Below are 18,445 nucleotides of genomic sequence, written 5' to 3' on the forward strand. Positions count from 1 at the left end.
AGCAATCCTCTCGCACATCCCTCCTGTCCTCGCGGTCATTTTGTGCTTTCCTGGACTCTGCCATTGTCTGCCTCCACGCATTGTGCCGGGCTGTCAGTTTGGGTGGACTGCATGAGCTCAGAGAACATTTCATCACGGGTGCTGTTTTTTCGCCTTCTTATCTGCGCTAGCCTCTGGGACGGAGATGCTAGTTGCAGCGTTGAAACATTTGCAGCTGCGGGAGAAAAAAAAAGGGAGATTAAGATTGAAAAAGACACACTGGCCATTTAAAAGGAGGGGGCTGATGTTTTCAGGTTAACGTGCAGCACAAACCCAACTAACCCCTCCCTCACCCCCCAATTCTCTGGGATGATCGCTTCACCCCTCCCCCCACCGTGTGGCTAACAGCGGGGATGATTTCTTTTCAGCCACAGGCAAACAGCCCAGCAGGAACGGCCACCTCTGATGTCCCCTTAATAAAATTCCTCTATTTAAACCAGGTTACCATGAATGATATCAGTCTCCTGAGGATAACACAGAGAGATAAAGAACGGATGTTGCTTGAATGCCAGCAAACACCGGGACCACACGCTGCCATGCTTTCTTATGCAATGATTCCAGACTGCGTGCTACTGGTCTGCTGTGGCCTACCATGGAGGACACAATAAGGCTTCCCTCCCCAGAAGCCTTTTGCAAAGGCTTTGGGAGTACCTCCAGGACAGCTTCATGGAGATGTCCCTGGAGGATTTCTGCCCCATCCCCAGACACGTTAACAGACTTTTCCAGTAGCTGTACTGGCCGCGAATGCATCCCAAGTCTTCAGGGCAAATTAATCATTAAACATGCTTGCTTTTAAACCGTGTATTATATTTACAAAGGTACACTCACCAGAGCTGCCTTCAAGGTCCGGGAGCCCGGGTTGGGAGGGTATTGGATCCAGGGTGATAAACAGTTCCTGGCTGTCAGGGAGAATGGTTTCTCCACTTGCCTGGTGTGCGCTATCTTCAACCTCCTCCTTCTCCTCATCTTCCTCGTCCCCAAAATCCTCATCCCTGTTGCGTGAGACTCCCCCCTTGCAGGAGTCCACGTACAGGGGAGGGGCAGTAGTAGGGGCACTCCCTAGAATTGCATGCAGCTCATCATAGAAGCGGCATGTCTGGGGCTCTGACCCCAAGCAGGCGTTGCCTCTTGGGTTTTTTGGTAGGCTTGCCTAAGCTCCTTAAGTTTCACGCGGCACTGCTGCGGGTCCCTGTAATAGCCTCTGTCCTTCATGCCCTTGGAGATTTTTGCAAATATTTTGGCGTTTCATCTTTTGGAACAGAGTTCTGATAGCATGGATTCGTCTCCCTGTAGAGCGATCAGATCCAGTACCTCCCATTCGGTCCATGCTGGAGCTCTTTTACTATTCTGGGACTCCATGGTCACCTCTGCTGATGAGCTTGCCACACTGGCCAAACAGGAAATGAAATTCAAAAGTTCGCGGTCCTTTTCCTGTCCACCTGGCCAGTGCATCTGAGTTGAGAGTGCTGTCCAAAGCGGTCACAATGGAGCACTGTGGGATAGCTCCCGGAGGCCAATACCATCGAATTTCATCCACATTAACCCAAATTCGACCCGGTGATGTCGATTTCAGCGCTAATCCCCTCGTCGGGGAGGAGTACAGAAATCAATTTTAAGAGCCCATTAAGTCGACAAAAATGGCTTCGTTGTGTGGATGGGTGCAGGGTTAAATCGATCCAATGCTGCTAAATTCGACCTAAACTCATAGTGTAGACCAGGGCTCAGTGTGGTCAAGCCCTTCAAGGTAAATATTAAGGGATGAAAACATTCAGCTCAACTAAATGTTTCTTCATAGGAAGGCTGAGCATCTCCCAAGGCCTGGATTTCTGGATGGAAGCGTCCTCCAAGAAGAGATCCTTTGTCCCCTGTCAGAAAAGTCTATTAGACAAGCAGTGTAGCTGTAGCTGTGTCAGTCCCAGGATATTCAAGAGACAAAGTGGGCGAGGGAATATCTTGGACCAACTTCCATTAGCGAGAGACAAGCTTTTGAGCCACACACCACTCTTCTTTAGGCCAAGAGCTCTGCGTGGCTCAAAAGCGTGTCTCTCTCTCCCTCACCAACAGAAGATGGTCCAATAAATGATATTCCCTCATCCACCCTGGTTCTCTATTAGACAAGGAGTCCGGCAGGACAGGATGGCGAGATGGGTGACTACAGTCGAAGAGGTTACAGGCAGGTCCCTTGGAGGCCCATCCACTCCATAACTAAGCGTTCTAGGGTGGGTGTCCATGCCTCCACTGATGCAGCTTTCTGCCAGTGCTTTCTCAGAGCTGCCGTTTATTAACCCAGCAGACAAGTTGATAGGTTTGTTTTCCCTTCCCTATTTGACTCATTGGTGCTGCTGTTAAGAGCCTAGGAGTACAGACTGCTGGAAGTTCTCATTGCTGTAAAGGGAATTTCCATTACCTGTAGCTAGCTTTGGGTGCAGGTAGCTCTGACATACCATACACCTGTTCAGTTATTGGGAGGGTGCATCAGCGATGTTGTATGTTAATCGTTTTGGTTGATTTGCTAATCCTAGAGGAGTCACTCTCATGGTTCCTGGGTGTGCTGGCGCCACAAAACTCTTGTGCTGGGAGAGGATTCGTCTGATTAGTCCATCTGTCACTCAGTCACCCTTGGAGGTGGGATGACGTGACCCGCTAGTGTGGACCACGAACTGCTCTCGCAGAGTCCAATTGCAAAGTAGACAAAATTCCCTTTCTTCTGCCAGCGCCTGATCCTGCACTGCTTGTACTTGCGGACTGGAGTCGCAGCTTGCACTAGCTGTGTGTGCATCAGGATCTGAAAAGAGATTTCAGATGATGATGTGAAGCCATTAACAGCCCTGGAACCCGTTAATGGTACTGACTAGATTTCTATGGGAAGTATTTACCTTGCTTTGCCAGTGGACGGCTCCCCTGCTTTGAGCGGTTCCTGGTGTTTTGACTGTTGCATAGTTTTCTGTAGAATGAACATGTGCTCTGGAGTCTAAAATACTTCTCTCTCTCTTCACTGTTTCCAATTTTAATTCCTCTTTGTTAAGAGGATAAAATACCAGAGTGGGCCAAAATGCAAAGTGCAAACTCTCTGATGTTCTGCTGCACAGTAAATCTGCTGTGAACGGCACTTATTTCTGTTGGAGTCTAGTTCCTACGGTCGGAATAAATGAGCTCTTAAAAGCTGTTACACCTTGTTAAATTACCTTTCTTATTGTTTATTTACACAGCGCTTCACTGATGCAGCAGCTGCTTCTGCTGCTCCAGGAAAGGTAATTTCAATAGGCACTGAGCATGTCAGGCCAGCATTCACATCCCAGAGCCAGTCGCCAGCCAGGGTTACCCTAGAGCCTTTTGAAGGGAGGAGAAGTGAGAACGCCACTGACACTACTGAGAGGTTCTGGGATTTGTGCTGAGGGCGGGGGATGAAAGGCCGAGACAGGTGCTAAGGCCGCATGTACACCCATCGTTCAGCTGGGAATAGGCTCATTTCCCCCATTTCTCTGCGCTGCCGCCGTTTCTCCTTCACAGACCATTAGCTAAAATCAGGAAAAACCTGGTAAATCTATTTTCACTTTTTGAAAGCTTCAAGCAAGATTTCCAAAGAGGAGGTGGTGGCGTTTGACCCATATGCCTCTGCCATAAAGCTCTGAGATTGCTGACCTCCAAGATGTTTTTGAACTAATAAATTATCGTAGACATTAAGGGCTAGAAGACACGGTTTGGGTCGCTCAGTGTGACCTCTGTGCAATTCACAGGATCTTTGCCCGCATTATTCCCTCTCACAGCATTTGGCTGTCTGGAAGTCTCCCCTCCAAATACCACCCTCTGCTCTGCTTAACTTGTCACGTAATGTTTTAATGCTTGGCTCATTTCTTCCTAAAGAAGCTGCCTGGTATGAAATCTAGCCACACTCATGGTCGTGCAGCGTCAGTAACGGCTGACACCTTGAGAGCTTTATTGCAACTGGTGGGGAGATCTGTAGTTTTCAACACAAGTCACTCTCAGAACGAGCCTGGGCCAGATTCCTGAAGGATGCATGTTCCTTTGCCATTCTTACACCTTTTCCTCAGGCTGCATTTCTCCATGTCTTCTGATGAGTTTGCTCTGGATCTTACCAGCATGTTCTAAACCCCACCTCCTCAGAGACCTAACCTGAAACGCTGTGGGGCCAGCAGAGCGGCTGGAGAACAGGGAGGGGGAGGAGGTGCGAGGATGGGGGGAATGAGTGGAGGGGGAAAAAGACAAGGGAGTACATTATTCATGTCAGGGTTGGCCCTGGCCGCGGGTTCTGGGCTTTGCTTGGCTTTCTCAGGGTGCTTGCTCTGTAGGCTGTGTCAGCAGGACCTTGTCCAGGAGCAGGGAAAGCCCTAAGGAGTCCTAGCCCTGTTCCCACCATGGGAAGGGATTTCTTTAATCATCCATCGGTTCCCACGTGCATGGAACTGGATGCGGCTGAGAATGCCTGGAAGCAGAGCAGAGTCGTGCAGCGTGGCTCAGGGCTTGCTAATGGGACACACAAGCCTAAGTCGCCCACTCAAACCCATCCCACCCCATTAGTCAGTCCCATCCATGGGATACGCAGCAGCCTCTGTGCGCTACGTTGGGTAGGCAGGCTCCAGTTGGACAGGTGTCCGCATCATGGAAACCACCACCTCTGGCAATAATTCATACCTCTGCTGGCATCCTCAAGGAGAGGCCATTTAATGCAGCACCCTGGAGTCACTGGCCTGGCCGGGGCTGAGGCATGGTAGTGGGGCAGTGGAGGGAGGTTAGCTATGCTGCTGCTTGCATTTGTACCAAGAGCCGGAAACCTGGCAACTCTCACCAGCACTAAATCCCCAAATACTGCTGTTTGCTGCCGGCATGGACTGGCGCCAGGCTGCTATTTTACTGTTCGGCTTTTCGCTCCTCCCTTGGCACCCATCCCGAAAGTGTTGATTGCACAGTGTGTTAGGGAACACCCTGCATCCACCGGGCTGATCCCAACTCTGCTAAGAGCTGATGGGGCCCAGCACTGTCCGAGTTCAGGCCTGTATCCCACAGCGTTAGAGCCCCTCTTTCATCCCGATGTCACTAAAGAGACTGGCCTAGGACGAGTACAGTTTACAAGAGTTTATTCAACTGGTTTCTGACTTTAGTTCTACCAAGTGGGTGCTGAACAGTTACAAGCTCCATCTGGTTCAGTTACAGCCATCTAACAAAACAAAACAAAAAGACAACTTGGAAAAAAATAAGAAAATCCACAACTTTTTCACGTCATTAAATATATTCATATATAATAACCATAATATATTAGTATGCATTGTAAAGAAACATTGCCCAAAACAGTATGTAATGGTCATAACTAAACAACATTTACAATTCAAGATATTAACAGAGATAAAAAACACAGGTTTTTCTGCCAGGTCTGTGTAACAGGAGAAAAGGTGGGTGGGTGTGTGCAGGGGAGGGGGGAAGGGACACAGAATGAAACAAACAAAACAACTTTTGTTTAATACTACTGTCGAGTGATGATTGTTTTGGCATTTCAGCTGCTTTCCAGAATCGCTTGGTTGGCACCGCAGCCCTTTTACCCTGTTACAAATTCCACGTTACATGTCCTCAGGGGACCTCGGGATCTATTTACTTATTTTTGTGTTATTCAAGTTACCATAACGTTCCACCGTTGTGTGTGACCCTTAATGATAACTGCCGGTACAGAACTCTCCGAAAGCCCTTCGCCCTCTCCCTGGGCCCCCGGGTTTTTCTCTCGTTGTCCCGGATGATTATTTTGGTTCTTTCCCCTGTAAGACTCAGATGAGGGTTTTTTTCACATCAGTGGAATGTTCTGACAAGGGGGAGCAGCACAGCGTGACATTTAATTCACATCAGCCACTGGGCTAGCAGGGCTGAACTAATCAAGCAGATCGGTGGCTGCTTTTAGGTGGTGGGTATAAATTCCTTGCTGGCTGTGATATGGGGTTGCCTTATTGGCTACCTCCAAATGAAGAGCTGTAGGATTCTTCTGAGGAGCAGCCAACCCCCCTGGAAGTTGTTACCCAAAGACTATAATCCTGGCCCTTCTAAAGTCCAGGGGGGTTGTCCTTAAAGAGAAGCCAGCAACCTCTAGGAAATACGTACTTCATAAGACACCCCCTGAAAAGTAGATTGTTTTGCTTCGCTTTACCTAGTGGTAACGGAGATTGTATACGTTATACATGCTCAGCATTCTGTATGAACGTATTACGCACAGCTAAAGAGGGATACTTGTTAGCTGTGGGCAGAGCCAAACAAGCCCCTCAGACTTGTTGGTAAGCGCAAAAGTAAAAAAAACAAAACCAAAAAAGACAGTATTTCTTACTAGGCTTGCACGGCAGGGGTGGGGGTTTGTTTAGAAAATCTACATTATTACACTTCTGGTTAATAAAATTTCTGAGCGCTAGTTTGTTTTACATCTCATACTAACTATGCAAACTTCTTGGTTTTCTTTTTATTTATTTTCTTTTTACTGTCTGGAGTACCCATGGCCCGTTGCAGCTTTTCAGCATATAAATATCCTCTGTTGGAGGCGTGAACATTTGCTGTGTGTTCTTCCGGGGGTTCTTCCAAAAATGTTAAAGGCAGTAGTCTGAGGGTTGGGGCTTTTCTTTTTAAAGTTAAATTTTTTGTTTTGAATGCCGTCCTAGGTGCCGGGCTCCAGGTTAATAATGCTAGCTCCACAAACCCAAGCATGGAAATGTCTGCTATTCTCCGGCTAGCCATTTCGGAGAATGCGGCAAGTCCGCTTGGAAGGTAAAGCTGCGGCCCCGAGTGACCCTGCTGCAGTTCAATGCACATTTGGGAAATGCGAGGGCAGGAGGAATGTGCTGCATGCCAGCCAAACCTCAGAGACTGGTGCGGATACCTGTGCTTTGATGTTATACTAAATGCAAACTTGGGGGCTGGGGTTCTAAAAGGCACCAAAGGGTGCCCACCTACCACTGAAACTCGCTAGGGGTTGGGCTCCTCACTCCAGCCACAGGCTACCTTGGAAATCTCAGTCAGAAAACGTCTTTAGCCAGTTGAATGAGCTTTAGGATTATCAACAGAGCATCCTCGTAGCGTTACACAGCGGCCTGCCTAGAGGTCTCCTAGAATAGCAGGGGATTTTTTTTGCAAACGTTCCTTGGCTGGAGATAAGGTTTTACCGCATGTAGTGGCAGGGTGATGGGACTCAACTGGGGGTGCTGTACCTAGGAATGTCCCACACCACAAGGGCGTACAGAACAGCCGGGTGCCATGAAGCACAGATAGATCTCCAAGCCAATGTAGGCTCTCAAGGACTGTACTTTGGCCCAGTCCAATTTGATCAGTTTGGCCAAAATGTTATGCTCTCAAGTACATATTTAGGCCCCTGAGGGTGAGATTTTCAAAAGCATGCAAGTGACTTAGGAGCACTAGTCCCATTGACTTCAAAATCGTTTGCCTTTAACACCAGTTGCCTTTCTTCTTTCTGTCCCACGGTCAGTAAAAGGGGATGCGGGACAAATACTTGGTTTTGCTGAACGCTCATTGCCAAGGAGCGTTCTGCATATTTTCTCTCCTAATGACTAAATTTACTTTAGTTAGTTAAGCCTTGTAATTCACACCACGGGTCAGACAAGCTCACAGGAGCTGGTTTCCCTATCCCAGCCTTGAATTTCAACTCCCCAAGCCTGCTCTGCATTTCAGTGGGCACCTCTCCATTTTACACCTATTTACATCGCTGCCTTGCTTTAGAGCAGTTTATGTCATTATATAAATATTGTCAATTGCTATAAAACCAGGCCAAACTGCTGGAAAATGTCATAAAATGGATGTTTCCAAGTTTCCTAACAGGAAAAGTATCAGGGAGGTTTTGATTTTTGTAGCATGGGCATCGTAGAGATTTGAGTCTGAATTGTGCATCCAAGTTGCGCCCATTTTTTGTTGTTGTTTTACAACCAGTTGCTTGTACAAGTTGTGTGTGGGTGCAAATCTCCTTCTCCCCTTATGAGTCTAATGTGGAAGCTAAGAAAAATCTGCACCGTGGCTTTAACAAAGCAGAAGTGCCACAGGCTCCATGCAGGAGTTAAGCCCCTCAGACGCGAGTCTCAGCTGGTCTGCTCCAACCTCTCCACCTAGCAGAGTGTTATAATGGTGAGGTGCTGAATATCAGCAATGCCTACAGGAAGCCAAGGGAGTTGAATACAGCCTCTACCTAGAAGAATTGACCTCTGTGGACTGCAGAGGTTCTCTCATTTATATGGGCAGATTATTGTCCTGTTTTGGGAAAGTTTTGTTTCTACAGTGGCTAAATGGGTAGAGCCTTTTGCATATAGTCACTTTGGCTAGTGTTTCTCCTGGTGCAGGGCTATGCATCATTTACATCAACTGGGGTTGAAGCAGTACACAGGTCTTTTATGCTGGCCCCTCAGCACAGGTGAATCTGCGTTTGAAGCATTGCATTATTACCTGCTGCTGTAGCACAAATCCCCAAAAGACACACATTCAACCTGATGCTGAACAAAAATCTCCACCTCTCGTCGTCACTGGCATGAGAAATGAGACGACAGGCGGCCAGCTGTTCTCAGGGACACATGGGGACTCTCAGGCAGGAAGTAACGTGACTGTGTGGGCTTCCCAGCAGTTTGCCCAGTGGGGCCTTCATCTTCTGAGTAACATTTAAAGGCTGGGACAGGGGCGGGAGGGTTCGGGAAGGCGCAGAGGATTGTGAAGGGCTAGTTGGGTACAGAAGTGAAGCTACTGCCAGCAAAGACTTGGAAAGAAGCCTCCAAGCAAAGCCTGGGCACCAACCTCCCTTAGGTGCTTCTGCAAATCTTACCCTCCTGTCTCCTCCACTCTCTGGATTTAACACAGCGATGACTGGCCATTGGCAAATGGGACCTGGATTATTAAACGCTAGCCTGAGGATTGTCAGCTGGGAGGTGGATCCATGTGTACCGTGATGTGGTTCAGTGCATATCTTGTGCTAACCAGCTGGCATCTAAACAGCATGCAGCTCTCCTTTGAAAACCTGGATTTGAATCCGACAGGAATAGCTGGGCCATGCTTTCAAAGTTAGGTGCATGTGTGTAACCCACCGACGATTGTGTCTTCTTCTAGCGGCTGCTCCACATACAGTGTAAAAGGCCTGCTGTTGTGTGGGTGCAAGCAGGTACTAAGAAACAAGCACCATCACGCACGCTCAACTTTGAAAATCTAGCCCTGTCTCTTAGATACTGTACAGCAGGCAATTGATTATTAGAACTATATTTTACTGAAGACCATTCAAGTAACCAGTGTTAATTGATCCTCAAATATGTCCTCAGTGATCAATTTCTAATTAGTTCCCCTACAATAATTGTCTCGTTCAACCTAAGATGAGAAAATGTGATTCTGGGGTAGGGAAGTTAATTTCCAGCAGTGCCATTGGTTAGTTTCTTGGCTTTGGAACTAGCAGGCGTTAGCAGTTTTAAGGCAGTTTGGTGTCTGTGATCTCTTAGACACAAAGGGGCGAAATAAGCGAGGGGACCACGGGAACTGGTAACTGAACAAGCCTGGGTGCTGTGGCGATCGAGGCAGTGCAGGCCCCGATCCGGCCTCGTGGCGCAATGGTTTCTTTTTGTGAGTGTTTGTGATTTTTTTTTTTTCTGTGCTATGAGGTGCAAACTTGGCAGTCCCACAGAAGTGATTCCCCTACATCCCACCCCCCGCCCCCCCGACACATACAAACTGCAAAGTGAGTTCCTTCACAAAATCCCTAAGCCCAATCCCTATCTGCTCCAGGTTCTACACAAAGCAGCATGCACAGTCTCGCTTTCTCTCGCGCTCCGCTGCCACCTCTTCCTTTAGGCTTTCTTACACTTCCCCTTCTTCTCCCGTTGCTGGAACTTCCTGAGCCTCCGAGCCCATGTGTCCCTCCACTGTATCACCAAGCTGCTCTTGTCCGCTACGATCCCATTCTGGTCCGGCGAGTCTTCGTCATTGCCCAGCAGCAAGTACTTCTTCATGGGCTTGATTTTCGGGCACTTGCATGCTATGTCCTTGGAGCGGATCCACAGGATCTGGTCTCCACGCCGTATCCGGTTGGTCCCTTGTTTGTACACAGAGATGATGTTGACGGTGAACTTCCACCAGTCGCCAGCTTTGTCGGCCTTCAGGATGTGGATCTGCACAGCTAGAAAAAGACAAGAAAAGGAAGCAAGTTGAGGCTTATTTTTAACTCCAGCTAATAAAGCACTTGGGACAAGGACCCTTCACCTCTGGTGACCAGCCTCAGGAGGGAGGAGCCAAAGGTCAAATAGCTTTGTGGTGACCACATGTGAAATGAGCTATTGTCTGAAGCCAAATCCCCCTGAGCCAAAGTCCACGTTGCAAAAGCCACCACACCAGTCACTGCTAATTAACTGCTGTGCAGGCCATCTGAACAATGATGCCAACCATTGCCTGGGCCACAAAGAATGCGCTCCGGTCATACCCCTTAGGCGTGGTCCCAGCACGTCAGGGATGAGGCTTGTTAGTGAGATGCTTGGAGAGAAGTTTTGCCATGCTGCTCATGAGGTACCTATTCTGGGCCTAAACACAGGGCATCAGGCTCCAGGGCCATCAGTTCAGGAGACTTTCTGAGCACAAACATCTGAAACACTAGACTTACCCCCCACCCCCAAAGCACTTGTTTAGGAGCAGTGAGGATTGCTGCACATACAGCATGTCTGAGGCTGAACTGTAAAAGCAAGGAAAGGAAAAGTGCATCCCCTCTCATCTGCTCAGGCACCCACCTTACCATCACCACAGCTACTGTACACCACAGAGTATGCACTAGTGCCTTAACACCACCCCCTGGCTCCTTCTGCCCCAGACTGGTCTCTCCCAGAATCCATGACTGGTAGGTGTGAATGTCTGGGGAAGTGGTACAGAGGGTGGTGGGACCTGGCAGAAAGGTCTGAGCTTTGGGGGGTCAGTGGAGGTTTCAGCCAGATGGGATAGGCTCACTCCTAGCTGAGAGTGGCAATTAAAGGGACCTGGTTCAAGGTGGTCATCTGACTCATGGCAGAGAGAGGGGCCACAGGGAGACCCCCACCAGCAGGTCAAGGTGGAGGCAGACATCAGCAGCCCAGGTGCAGAGCTGCCAATATCCTAGCAGGGGGTGTCCTGCAGAGTCAGGGAGCGTTTGGCCTGGGTATCAGGAAATGGTTCTTTGGATAGGGTGTTGGCCTTGGAAGAGTCTCCCAAGAGAAGGGATGGAAGCCCCAGTGCCTGTGACTAGAAACGGGGCTGCGGGGAACGCTCCTGCCCTGTAGGGTCACGGACTGGCTGATCTGACAGGCCTTCATCACTCCTCTCTAAGTGGAAGGAAGACAGCTAGAAATACGGTGGCTTCTGAATGCTGCCCATGGGAGCCTTGGTTCCAACTAGTGCCCAAGTGCTGGGTGCTGCGTATAACACTCAGATACATACAGATGCACCCAGGGCACTGGACTTCCATTCAGCCCCTCAGAGCCTTCAGTTTGCTGTGTCTTAGCTATGGCGGTACCTTAATAGATGTGGTCCATGGACACTAACAATGGAACAAGCCAGAGCCCTCTCTGCCTGAGGGCTCTGTGACTACCTCGCTGCTTGGTTTCCATGGGTACTGATCTCTCCCTATAAGGCATTGGTTTGTTTACCAAGGGGAGTACAAGTAGGAGCAAGTGTAACTGTTTCGGACCATGGAGAGACGGCTCAGTGGAGCTACACTTGATTTATGCTAGCTCAGCACCTGGCCATTGTTGTTTCTGGTAGAATTATTTGCAGGCCCCTGTTGGAATTTGGTGAAGCCCTGGCCTCCAAGGTAGAAGCCTGTATGGGCCTGGGATGTGCTCTCCTTTGGACCATCCTGCCTTCAGACAGCTCAGGGTGGAGTTCTCTGCTGTGATTCCCTCCATACCTGCCCTTCTCCATTATTCAAAGCACTGCTGTTCCACTCGGGGGGTGGGGGTGGGTGAGGGGCAGGGCTAAGGGCCAGGGGTGCTGAAGATGCACACGGACAAAGTTCAGAGTTATTTGTGGTTCTTGTGGTGAGAGAGACCTGTCCAACTTTTCTCTCAGATGTTTCTGGGCATCCTGAACTTTGCACTCCAGGCTCCATGTTCCAAACACGGCTATGATGGTAACCGTTGCCATGTTTGCCTCACCAAGGGATTTGACACTCATTATGAACTTTAAAACAATAAATAAAATAAAAAGTAAATTGGGTTCATGTTTGACTGAAGTCATGAAGGTAACCATGGTGACAAAATGCACCCCTTCTGCTTAAAGCAACAGGGAGAGAAGTGGGGGAAATAAACCATCCAGAACCCTTATTTTCCTTGGACAGAGCTGGCCAGGACTGTGCAATGAATTTCATTGCAAGATATTCTCAACATTTACTCAGCAAAACGGCTGCTTGTTAGCCTGCTCCTAGGGCTCATTGCCTTCTCCCCGGGCGCAGGACGGCTTGGATGGTAACACACAGCAGAGAACAAACACAATTCTCACACACGCCCCCAGCACACCTAGGTCTAGAATCCCCTCTACTATTGAGTACCTTGAGGTGGCATTAATGTGCTTATCCTCCTTGTACACCTGCCACTAAGCGGCGATGTGATCTCTCACACCCCAAACCAATACTTGGCAGTGCGAGTTAGGCATGTACATGAAGGAATGGCCATACTCCTAAAATGGGAGTAGCAAAGATACTTAGGCACCTAACTCCCATTGAAATCCATGGGAGTTAGGTGCCTAAATATCTCCCTAGATTGTGACATTGCAAGTCACTGCTTTTAAGATGCTATCCCTTGTACAGGCCACTCCTGGGGCATGGGGAGTTCGCCATGTTGGATGATACGCTACGTGAATCTACATCAAATCTGCTATTTAGTCTGATACCTGAGCTGCTCTGATGAGGTATGTGGGCCTATTCTGCACAAATCACCAGCATTTATGGAACATACAGCAGGCCCGATGCTCACAGGACAAGCTTGGATGCCCGAATGCACCTCAACACCATGACTTTGCAGCCAGGGCTGCTGGGTTGGGCATGAGAACGGCCCTTGAAAATGGAAGGCCTGTTACATGGCCGTGAGTGAGTGAGAAGTGGGATTTCTGTGGCTGGAGAATTTGGGCTTGGGGGTTGTCTTTTGTTTAGGTTTTTGAGGAATATTTTGCCTTGGCCTTGCAGATGAGTGAGATTAGCGCAGGAGAATGTAAAATGAATGGCTAGTTTGATAGCGGCCTGCAGCTCTGCATTATCTGGACTAGTGGCTCAGTGTCGTAAGATGTCAATGTCTTTCCAGACCTAAATCTGAACTGCATGACAAGTCACGTGAGTATGGTGACCTCCATGTGCGTTCATCTAGCCATGTCGCCTAACCAAGAGGCACACGGACACCAGGGATAGTCTCTGGTTAGAACAGGCTCTGCACTGGATTAGCAAAGGAGTGCAGCTGGTCAGGAATGTAAGGGAGCTGATGGAGCTGGAGAAGGCCTGGTCGTGGCATGCTGGAGGGGGTGGAGGGTGCTGCCACTCAGGACAGAGATGTGGCCACAGCACTGTGGGGGGATGCAAAGGAGTGATGTGACCATACCCTTTGGGGATTAGCTGCAACAGAAGCTGGGCTGGCCCAAGGAAATCAGAGTGGGCTAGCAAAGGGCAGCTTGCGTGACAGCTGCCCAATCTCCTTGCACAACTGGCCCGTTTTCCAGGAGAGAGTCACAGCCCAGGCTGAGGCAGGTTCTGGTAACACAGCACTTGCAAGCAGCCCTTTCTTCCCAAGACTTGATTTCCCCATTGGGAGGCTGTTACAGGATGCACTTAGCAGCTGAGTTAAATGTCCGGCATCTCCTGTGAACTCAACCCATTCCCTTTCTGAAGGAAACAGGATCTAGGATATCTCCCACAGAGATCTCTCTTCGCAGGAGAGAGGACACACCTGGGGTTATATTGACCAGCTGCGCAGAGACCAGGTGGCTGGAAGACAGTTTAGACTAGGACAGCCTCCCCATTATTAACACAGGACTTCAGCCAGTATTAACAGTACAACATCCTCATCACCCCTCCCTCCCGGCCAGTTTGTTCCAGCTGTTTGGACAACGTGCTTTTGGAAATAGCTCTGTGTTCAGAGCTGGATCCCAGCCCTTGCGACTGCTCAGATTCAGTGGTATGCAGGGGAATTGGTTTGACCCATTCTTTCATGCGCCCATGCTGCACTGAGCCCAGGCAGCTGGGCAGCACGATCTTATAAGTGTCTCCCCTCTCCAGCTGCATCCTGGCACCACTGAGCAAACAAGACACTGTCCTTGTGTTCATGTCACTTTCTGCAAGGGAAAGAAGTACCTAGAATGGAGGTGAACAAGCCCTAAGTCCCAGGCTGACCCCACGGTTTCAGCATCCCTTCTCTGTGCCCCTGGCCTGTTGCATTTGATCTGAGGCAGCGTCTCAGGTGCCATTCAACTGAATTAGAAACTGAATAAGTGGATCTGGCCCTTCCAGAACATAACACTAACCCCGCTGCCCAGAACAGCAGAACATGCGTAGATGTTACCAGCTGACTCCACGCAAGTGTCATCATACCGCACCCACCCAGTCTAACCTTCCATCTTCACAACTCTGCTACTGGTGACAATGGCTGCCCAAGGTGTGCACAGCATGGGATGGGAGGGAAATAGAGCCATGTAAGCCTCCACCAAGCTGCAGAAGTTTAAGCTCCCTCCGCTTATAACCTGGGGACTACAGGAGGGGATAGTGCATCTGAGTTCAGCCTGGCTGCTGCAACTCCAAGAGGAACTGGGCCAGAGGAGTTGTAACCACCTTCCTTTTTTATGGGACAGGAAAGGAAAAGGTCTCTTACTATTGGGGGGAGGAATCTGTAAAGGGAGTTGAGTAGCAGCTATTGTGCTGTCTCGCAGAACAAACCGCTCCTCCCTTCTGATGCTCACTTATGTGCAGCATTCTGCACCCAGCGTATGTCAGTCAGGGCGTAAATCAACAAGGTCTGAACATCGGATGGAAGCCTTGCTGGGAAAAGGAGCTGGGTCTCTGCCAACCGCCCAGGGACCTGGATTTCCAAGAGCATCGAAAGGTGGTCCCAATGTCCATGACCAGTCTGGGATTGCTGTCTTATTAGGACTTCACTGGCCAGGCTCTGGTTTTGTCCATCTTATTTGCAGAGGCCATCTGAGGCCGCAACATTGATTGGCTGCTGGTGCCAACACCACCAGCCAGCTGGAAATGTTGAGGGCGGAAGGAAAATTAGCTGGGAGTCAGCTCAGAGAAGTGGACTGAGCTGGAGCCCAAAATCCCTGCTTTTATTGCACAAGACTCTCTCCTGCCAAGAGGAAGCACATGCTGTTGGTCAGTTACCATCTATTAAATTTGTATTAAAAATCAACAAAGCAGGCAGCATAGCCCTGGGCAGAGATGGGGCAGAGACCTCTTCATGGGGATGGTGCTTGCAGCTCGATCTCAACTTCCCCAAAGTTGAGGGAAAGGTTCTGGTTTGGTCCACTGTAAAGAGATTGGCTTGAGCCAGTGTTTGGCCCCAGATTTGAATCTTCACAAAGTCCAAGGAGGCTTGGATCTGGGGTTCAGTGCAGGCTCATCTCTGCTAGCACTGTTCAGCAATGACCCCTATTGCTAATTACAGCCCATCGCTAATGGTCTTGTAAAGATATGCTGTTGAGATCTGCACAAGCAGAGGAATAGGTAGTGATATAGGGCTCGAGGGCTGCAATCAGGCCTGGTGAAACTCCAAAGCCATCAAGTTCATGTGTTCTTAAGCAAGAAGAAGAATTTTGGATGCTTATCTGTTCCTTTGGAAATGTTGGGATGAGGAGATGGTTCTTAGTTTAGCTGAGGCAGTTCACCAATCTCTGGCTGGGATGTAGAGAGGCAGAAATTTAGAGATGGGCCAAACCAAATCCCCAGATCCAAACACCCAGACCTGGATCTGGCAGATAATGGGTAGTTTGTCTCATATCAACAAAGCCCAGTGCATGTTTCTGATCAATTTTTTTGATTGGCCAAACAGGGCTGTTACACTCCTGCCTATCTCCCACTTCCTGAGCATACAGGTACAATGCAGTGCTGGTGTGTGCCTGTGTAAAGATGAGATGGTTCTTTTTGGCCTACATTATCTGCAGAATCTATGATCCAAAAGTTCAGTCCCTAGTCTAAGAGAGTTCAGTGCAGAAATGGTGCTATCCTTTCAGCACCACAACTGACATTTCATAGCCCAAGCGGAGACACTAACAGGTGCCATCAGGGCACGATCAGCAAGAAAATGGGAACGTCAGCTGACTGTTCCTGGGAAATCCCTCGCTCAGTTTTGGATTCTGTCATTTATGGGATGCAGGGAGCGGAAAGTGGAATGACGGTGACCCCCGGGGTCATCTGGTAAGACATTCAGTGGTGTGGGGCACTGCTATCTGCTATCCCTATGGCATCTTTCACACCGAAGAACCCAAAAGCACAGTGCAAACTACTACTTGTATATTGCGGTATCCTTTCACCCACATGCAGTCACCTCTTGGGTGGAACGCAGAGGCTGTTTAACAGTGCCTAATAGCACTACTCCAACATTACACAACAAAGGTGACGTTACATCATAATCTAAAGATAGCGGGAATAGGCCTCTTCCTGGTGTCCTTTCGGAGGAGCCAAAAACTAGGCCCTGTGATTGACAAGGGCTTTCTTCCAGCTCCCTTGAGTTTACACCTGTGTTCTGATACCTTCAGGATACTAGACTGCACCTGCCATGGCAACATTCAGAAGGTCCAGGAGCGACCATAGTTCTTCCATGCCTAAGAGCTGGTTGATCAGAGCTAGGGTTTGGATCTGGCTCAGGTGCTGAGTGGGATGCAGTGTAGGTTATGAAACATCTTCAGCTACACCGGATCATTGCATTATGCACTAGCTTCAGCCCCTTTGTGAGACCATGTCTGGACCTAGCCAGTAGGGTACTGGGTACTGGTGTTGGTTCTGATCCACTGTCCAATGGTTCTGGGCTGAGCTGGAACCTCCTTATGGAGGAGGCAGGCTGCTTGATGGTTGTCACTCAGCCACCTCCTTCGTGTTACCACCAGCCCCTTTTATCGTTTGCGTGCCCACTTCCGTGGATGCTGCCTCTGTCCCAGCCCATGTCCACTTCTTTTTGACATATGGCCCAAACAGAACACTGTAATCACCCACACTGCCCTGTGCCCAGGGATTCACTCTACTGCCATCTTCACCCAGATGCTCCACTACAAGCCATCCACTTTGCACCACTCAGGCAGCTGATTTAATATGTCTCAAGTTGGGCACTGAAATTGTAGGTACCCCAAATCTCTAAAATCACTTCTGAAAACCCTAGGTCATTGTCCCTACTCAGAGCTCACCCACAGCAATGGAACCAGAGGTGCATTATAAAGCCCTATCCAACTCCTTCGGTTATCCACTGCCTGATAAGAGTTTTTGACAGCTATTGTTTACCCAAACAATTCACTGCACATGCTACTTACTTCATTATACTTATTTAAAGCACCAGTTCATGATATAGATTCACAGACATTTCCGGGTGGAGAAACCCATCCATTCACCTAGCCCATCCTGTGCCACTTTCACCAGAAGTGAATGCATTTCAAACAGGAGACAAACACCGGCTCTGGGCCCTGAGGTCTGCACAGAAACTTAGTCTCCGTTGCTGCCATGAACTACTGTAGGGTTGCCAGATTGGTGATGCGTGGTGCAGTCGGAATTTCCATTCATAAAAATGTCAGTGTTGTGGGTTCAGTTTCAAACCACAAGGAGAGAAGGAAAACTGATTTCATTACTCGAGTAATGGAGCATTCCGAGTCGCTGCGTGTTGATGAAACAGAGCCGAAATCTGGAGGCACCTTCCTTTGGCTTGTTAACCTGTTTGTTTCTTTTGAAGAGCTGTCAGTCAAACGAAACCCATGGCAGCTGTAAGCAAAAAACGGAGGAGGAATGGGCGACCCTGCTGTATGTTGCAAAAAGTTGACATAACCTGTCTCTTATTTTTGTCTTTCCTCCGATGAGGGAACTTCTTACTAAGTTGGCTTCCAGGAAAGTGCCACGGGGGGAAATGATTATGCAGACTTCATGTATTTATTTTCTAATTGTGAGCTGAGAGGAATCAATAAAACCAGAGAGAGGGAGAAAAAATCCACTGGAAGTTACAGCACTGGACAGGAGACAAAATAAAGAGAAATCACTTTATGGGAGATCCAAGCTGGCTCGGCCCAGAGGATGTAGTCATGCCACTTTTTCCGTTTTCCAACCTGCCTTTGTAGTTCTCAACAACAAAACACTTTTGATTGGATTTTATTTTTTGCCTTCCAACCTCTTGATTTGCAATGCAGCCTCTTTATCCGTCTGTCTGTCTGTAAGATTTACCATGAGCCATGTCAATCCTGGAGGGATGCAACC

The 18,445-nt window shown here is 48.9% G+C and overlaps 1 protein-coding gene across 3 annotated transcripts in view; it reads right to left on the reverse strand.

The window, feature by feature from the left end:
• Positions 1-5,118: 5,118 nt before the first annotated feature.
• Positions 5,119-18,445, reverse strand: part of NTN1 (netrin 1) — a 233,857-nt gene continuing 220,530 nt past the window's right edge. For all 3 annotated transcript variants that reach the window (XM_043527741.1, XM_043527742.1, XM_037914351.2), the window contains one exon: positions 5,119-10,177. In XM_043527741.1, coding sequence (XP_043383676.1) covers positions 9,849-10,177 — 329 coding nt within the window. In that variant the 3' untranslated portion in view covers positions 5,119-9,848. The remainder of the gene's footprint in view (positions 10,178-18,445) is intronic.

The sequence above is a fragment of the Chelonia mydas genome, chromosome 14, assembly GCF_015237465.2.
Source record: "Chelonia mydas isolate rCheMyd1 chromosome 14, rCheMyd1.pri.v2, whole genome shotgun sequence".
Classification (NCBI taxonomy): domain Eukaryota; kingdom Metazoa; phylum Chordata; order Testudines; family Cheloniidae; genus Chelonia; species Chelonia mydas.